The 6,000-nt window shown below is 52.0% G+C and overlaps 1 protein-coding gene across 11 annotated transcripts in view; it reads left to right on the forward strand.

Moving 5' to 3' along the window:
* The window catches only part of SLC8A3 (solute carrier family 8 member A3), a 115,533-nt gene extending 110,140 nt beyond the window's left edge, over nucleotides 1-5,393 (forward strand). For 9 of the 11 annotated variants that reach the window (XM_061463232.1, XM_061463229.1, XM_061463228.1 and 6 more), the window contains 4 exons: nucleotides 1,966-2,090; nucleotides 2,627-2,726; nucleotides 4,016-4,291; nucleotides 4,576-5,393. In XM_061463232.1, the coding sequence (XP_061319216.1) occupies nucleotides 1,966-2,090; nucleotides 2,627-2,726; nucleotides 4,016-4,291; nucleotides 4,576-4,952 (878 nt within the window). In that variant the 3' untranslated portion in view covers nucleotides 4,953-5,393. The remainder of the gene's footprint in view (nucleotides 1-1,965; nucleotides 2,091-2,626; nucleotides 2,727-4,015; nucleotides 4,292-4,575) is intronic. The other 2 variants (XM_061463231.1, XM_061463230.1) reach the window with 1 other exon arrangement.
* The last annotated feature ends 607 nt before the right edge of the window (nucleotides 5,394-6,000 follow it).

The following is a 6,000-nucleotide window of genomic DNA, read 5'->3' on the forward strand; positions in this document are numbered from 1 at the left end:
GGGACTGAGCCGCCAGCTGTGACAGCAGCTTTCCAGATGCAGTTACTTCCCAGCTCAGGCAGTGGTGAGCCAGGCCATCACCACATCTGGGCTCTGCAGCCCTGCTGGGCTGGCTGCTTTAGCTCAGCTCAGTGCTGTCAGCACACGTCAACATGTGCTCAGCTCACCTGCCAAGCTGGGCCTTGCAGCGCTGAGGGTATCTCCCTCCCCTGAGCTACAGGTTATGGGGAAGCTCAGGCAGCTCAGCAAGCACGTATGTGCTATATGTGCTAACACTGGCACTGTCAATGATGGGTACAGCTTGTCATCTTCATACACTTCCAGGTAGAGGCAGAGACTGGACTTTGTCAATCTCTGTCTTGGAAAAAGAGATGCAGATTTCATCTAACTACCTGCCCAAGTGAATCTTGATAACCATCATTTCATACCTCTGAGTGTAGCATAAGGCAGGCCATTTTGTCCAAGTTCACCCTGTTTCTGCACTTCTCCAGCTCAGCTGCCTCCTCCCCTCTGTGCTTGCTTGACTTTACCTGCAGTTGTCCCACATCCCTCAGCATCCTGCATTGCCTGTCTTCTTCTCCTCCAGGTGCTGTGCTCCCCTATCTATCATTTTTTTGTAAACTTGGGATTCCTAAATCCGAAGTACACTGTCATTGAGCTAGGCAGTGATGGTTTTGATGTAAGTCATTGATTTCAAATGATGGATGCAGCGGTTTCTGCTTCTGTGATGGCTATAATAATGTCACCTGCCACAGGAGTTCTATATCTTATAAACTCTGCAGGCAAGGCTTACAGTTTTTGCAATCAATCTAGCTGGACTGATGGAGAGAAGGCAGAGTTTTTAACTGGATTTCACTGGAACTTCATAATTTCTGTGATATCTAGTGTGGAGTATGAGGTCTGTTGGAGCCCACAAGGGATTCATCCCATCTTAGGCATTACCTGGGGTGTTTGTAACCTCTACAGTAAACCTTGGGTAACATCTGACCTCTGCTTAGCCACAAGAAGATGCTCTGCCTCTGGATACTCCACTCCCCACATTCTGGAGAGCTGCAGCTTCTGCTCTCAGGCTCAGCTGGGTCCCGTGTTGCAGCTCCATATACCCTGACTGGTCAGGCACAGGAAAGCAAATCTGGGAAATCTAGCTTCTTTCTTGGGATGTCAAGGCTTTTCAGAGAGACCGTTGCATGTGCCTGTGCTTGGGTGTATGGGAAAGCAGACCTAGGTTGGGGCTGGGGACAGTGCCAGGACACCCTTCATGATAGCTGGGGGGCTCCTTCCTGTCCACACAACCAGAACCTCCCTAGGCTGGGTTTGCTGGGGCAGCAGCAAGATGAGCCTGACACAGGGCCATCTCGGCATGCTGCTGACTTGGAGTCCTGGTTTAGTTTCCTCCAGAAGAAACTAAACATGCAGTGATACGAAAGAAAATCCCCACTTGCTTCCTGAATTCTTCCTGTTCATTGTTCATTAGGAATGTGCTCTTGTGGTTGTGACTGTGTGTGTCTGTCTGAATGTTAGATCAAGCACTGAGTGGCACAGGGTGCCGATAGTGATCTAATCAAAGGGGAATAAAAAGATCCTGGAATCAGGAAAGAAGCCAGGGCATTAAAGCTGTCTTAAAGGACAACTGTGCCAAATGGCAGAATGAATTTGTACCTTGGTCTCCCCAAAGATGTGGCTGCTGCAGGGTTGTTGGGAGGGTGTACGCCATCCAAAAGCACCAATGCAGGCTAGAGAAACAGCTATTTGGGTTTCTTTTTAATAAATTAAAACTATGCTGTGTATGGTTTTGGTGACTGAGATTCCAAACTCTTGGCCCTTTATTTCTGTGGTCCAACACCCCACCACTGCCCCCATATTGCTGTGTGAGTTTGGCAAGCTGTGAAGGGGCTGCAGAAGCCTCCATGGTGCCCCGATGCTCCAGAGCTGCTGTCTAAAGTTGTGTTGACCTTGCTTTCACAGAGGTGGCTGAGAGGAAGCTGACAGTTGAAGAGGAGGAAGCCAAGAGGATTGCAGAGATGGGCAAGCCAATACTCGGCGAGCATCCCAAACTAGAGGTCATCATTGAGGAGTCCTACGAGTTCAAGGTCAGTAGTTGTCCTAGAGGTCCTCCAGGAGGTGAAAGCTATGTGGCACTGAAGAGCAGCCATGGAGATCAGGACTGAGGAGGCAGGGAAGGGATGCTGGAAGAGGAAAGGGAGTATGTGATGGAATAAAGGGTAGGGGAAACCTACAAGAAATGCCGGGAAAGTAGCTGGTGACAGGAGAGGTGACGGGAGGAAGACAAGGGACCCCTGCTGGAAGCAGAAGCAGCCAGCGTGCAGGAGAGTGCAGGAACAAAGCTGTCTCTGGTGAGGCAGGGGTGAGGTAAGGAGCCTCATAAGGATTAAGGGGTGGCAAACTGGTGAGGAAGGATTAAGGGGTGGCAAACTGGTGAGGTTTGAGTCAGCCTGTCCAGGGAGAAGGTGGGTCCAACTCCAGTCACAGCCTCAGCTGTCTGGTAGGGGAGTACTTGTGGCACTTCCACGGTTTGGGAAGGGTCTGTGAGACCACCGAGGACTGCAAGATCAGCTTTGCTGGCTAGCAGCTGGTTTATTGCTGTGCATCTTTCTTTCCCCAACAGAACACTGTGGACAAGCTGATTAAGAAGACAAACCTGGCTTTGGTTGTAGGGACACATTCCTGGAGGGACCAGTTCATGGAGGCCATTACCGTCAGCGCAGGTGAGGGGACATCAGAAAACCCACACCAGCATCTGTAGGGTTCATTCAGCCTGAGGTGAGATCTGTCTAGGCTGAGGAGACAGGATCTGCCTGGTCAGTGATGCTCAGCTGTTGCGTGTGTTGTGGCTGTCAGCAAAGCCAGTTCAAAGAGCTTTTCTGCTCCAAGTATACTGGACTTTTGCAGATGCATTAGCCAGGAGCTCAGGAGATCCATCTCTGGGCACAGAGACATCCAGAAGGCCAGTTTTCAAAGACTTTACGTTTGCTGGTGGTGCTCCTGCTGCTTCGGTGGTCTGAAGGGCTGTGTATAGGCAGCATATTCTCATCCTGACTGGGCTCCTGGCTCCTGCCTCGTGTTGTCCTGTTCAGGTAGCTCCTGCTGGTGGAAGATGTCCTGTCTGCTGTGGCCAGTAGAGTCTCTGGGAGTGGAGAGGGTTACCACATGCGGATAGGAAATACTTTCCCATGAGGCAGCTGCTGGTGGAGGGAAAAGCCCAGAGACCTGCCAGCTGTTGTCCAGGGAGCCTGGGAGAGCTCACCCCTTCCAGAGCCATGCAGCTGTGGAGCAGACATTATAGGCAGGTCCATGTTTTTTCCCAGGCCTGCTTCTCTCTTCTCATGTCTCTCTCCTCCCCTTGCCATCTGCCCTGTGTTCCCTTCCTGCTTTCTCTTCCATTATCCTGTATCAGCACAAAGACTGGCAATGCCTCCATCCTTGGGGATGACCTTGCCCCAGGCTAAGAAGGAGACTCCTCCAAGAGCCTGCAACACTGCTGCTGATCCCTCACAGAGATGCGAAATTTCTTGCTGGGGCACTGCTGGTGACCAGCCCGTGCTGTGGAGCAGGAAGACCAAGAGGTCTCTCCAGTTTCCCAATTCCATAGCTTTCTGCTGGTTTTCACCCCCCAGAAATAAGTATTTTGGGCTGATATTGGCATAAAGTTATTGGACAACAATAATTTCATGGTGCCCCTCAGCAGTGACCTCCACAGGTTAACTAATTCCTATGCAACGTCCTGTGGATGGGGACAGGGCTGTCCCTTTGTGGGTACAACACATCCCTGTGCGTCTCCCCTGCCCTGCAGGTTCTGAGGTGTTCTGGGAGGCACCCCTCTTAACAAGCCTCACCCATCACTGAGGGACCTGCTATGCCCTGAGTCCACTGCCATGGCTGGCACCATGCCACCTTGCCCCATGAGGGCAGCATCCCTAGAGCCCTGGGGTGGGGGGCTGTAATCTTGACCTGCCCCATCATGTGTGCTGGACCTCTTCTTCCATGTTGTTTGCAGCAGGTGATGAGGATGAGGATGAGTCTGGTGAGGAGCGCCTGCCATCCTGCTTTGACTATGTGATGCACTTCCTGACCGTCTTCTGGAAGGTGCTGTTTGCCTGCGTGCCCCCCACTGAGTACTGCAACGGCTGGGCCTGCTTCATTGTCTCCATCCTCATCATTGGCATGCTCACAGCTGTCATCGGTGACCTCGCCTCCCACTTCGGCTGCACCATTGGCCTCAAGGACTCAGTGACTGCCGTCATCTTTGTCGCCTTTGGCACTTCTGTACCAGGTGGGGTGGCCGCGGGCAGGGGATGGGGTGCAAGGAAAGTCCTCTGGTGGCTCTCCTGCATGCAGGGGAGCAGCTCTGTTATGGGATGGGGTTCAGGCTGGAAGGGGCTCTACAAAGCCCTGTCCCAAGGCAAGGTCTGTGCCCCGCTTGGTGGCAACATGGGGTCCTTGGACCCAGGAGGCGGGCTGTGCATCAGGAGAGGTCTGTGTCCCAGACATGAAGGGTTGACCATTTATCCTGTTGGACCCCCAGTGATTTCTCCTTCCCTCCTCCCCCAACCGCAGACACGTTCGCCAGCAAAGCCGCAGCCATTCAGGATCTGTATGCCGATGCCTCCATCACCAACGTCACAGGCAGCAATGCTGTCAACGTCTTCTTGGGCATCGGGCTAGCATGGTCAGTGGCAGCAATCTACTGGGCGTCGCAGGGGCAGGAGTTCCAGGTGTCAGCGGGCACCCTGGCCTTCTCTGTCACCCTCTTCACCATCTTCGCCTTCATCTGCATCAGTGTCCTCCTCTACCGCCGGCGGCCCCACCTCGGGGGGGAGCTGGGTGGCCCCCGGGGGTGCAAGCTGGCCACGACATTTCTCTTCGTCAGCCTCTGGCTGCTGTACATCCTCTTCGCCACCCTGGAGGCCTATTGCTACATCAAGGGGTTTTAGGCAGTGGAAGGACGGTGCCTCCAGGGGGAGGGACACCCCTCCTCCATTACCTCACTGGACACCGGTCCTGGAAGCATGGTTTCATGGGAGGCGACGGCTGCCCGTCGAAGGCTGCCACTGCCCAGGCGGTCACACAGCTGGGTGCCAAGAAGGGCAAACCCATCACAACGTGAAAGAACAACCAAACAGACAAAACCCACCCAAAATGATACAAAAGGAAAGGAAGCAACAATGGCAAGTGTTGAAATAAAACAAACCACAATAAACCCAGCCACTGACCCCGCTCAGTGAGATGACCTAGCCTCAGCCATCTCTGAAGGCCATCTCCCCACAGGGGCTTGTCTCCTTTCCTCCCAAGCACCCCTCTGCTGTAAGGAGATGTTTTCTTATTTTCACTAGTTGGGAATTGCAGAAGTCTGATGAGGAATTTGTGGGTTTTTTCTCTTTCCATTTGCTCGTTGCTTTTCAGTTTGGGGGGAGCCGCTGCTCGAGTTCATTTTTTTTCCCTTTTTTACTACTTAAACAGAAAAATGTTAAAAATTTAAACTCTGAACCTTTGAGCTGCCGTCAGTGCTGGAATTGAACATGTGTATTTTCTGAAGCCACACAAGAATATGACACAGTCAAAGAACTTTTTCACTATTGCCCATTCCCTCCCCTGCCGCCTTCCATTTCTTTCCAAGAACATCACAAGACTGATATATTTTTAATACAGAGACACACAGACACACATTTAGTGACAAAGGCTGGAGCATGTAGCATCTCAATCACCTGCCTGGGCTAAGAAAAAAGGAGGACACCCCTCCCTCCCCCCCCCCCCAGCCCTCTAATATAATACGTACCATGTATATTTTGACTATGGCATTTCTCTTTGTATAATTAACTTCTAGCTTGTGATATTGCAGGGAGAGAAAAATTATGTTCATTTTCAACTGATAGAGAAATAAATGGCTACCCAGGAATAGCCTCCCCTTCAAGGAGAGAGGTGTCCAAGGAAAGCAGCACCAGCTCCTTGGAATGGTGGTGGCGGTGGGTTCGCTGCGCAGTC

Source organism: Pezoporus flaviventris, unplaced genomic scaffold (assembly GCF_033815535.1).
Source record: "Pezoporus flaviventris isolate CSIRO_AGI_PZ_B2104156 unplaced genomic scaffold, CSIRO_AGI_Pfla_v1 ptg000036l, whole genome shotgun sequence".
Lineage (NCBI taxonomy): Eukaryota > Metazoa > Chordata > Aves > Psittaciformes > Psittacidae > Pezoporus > Pezoporus flaviventris.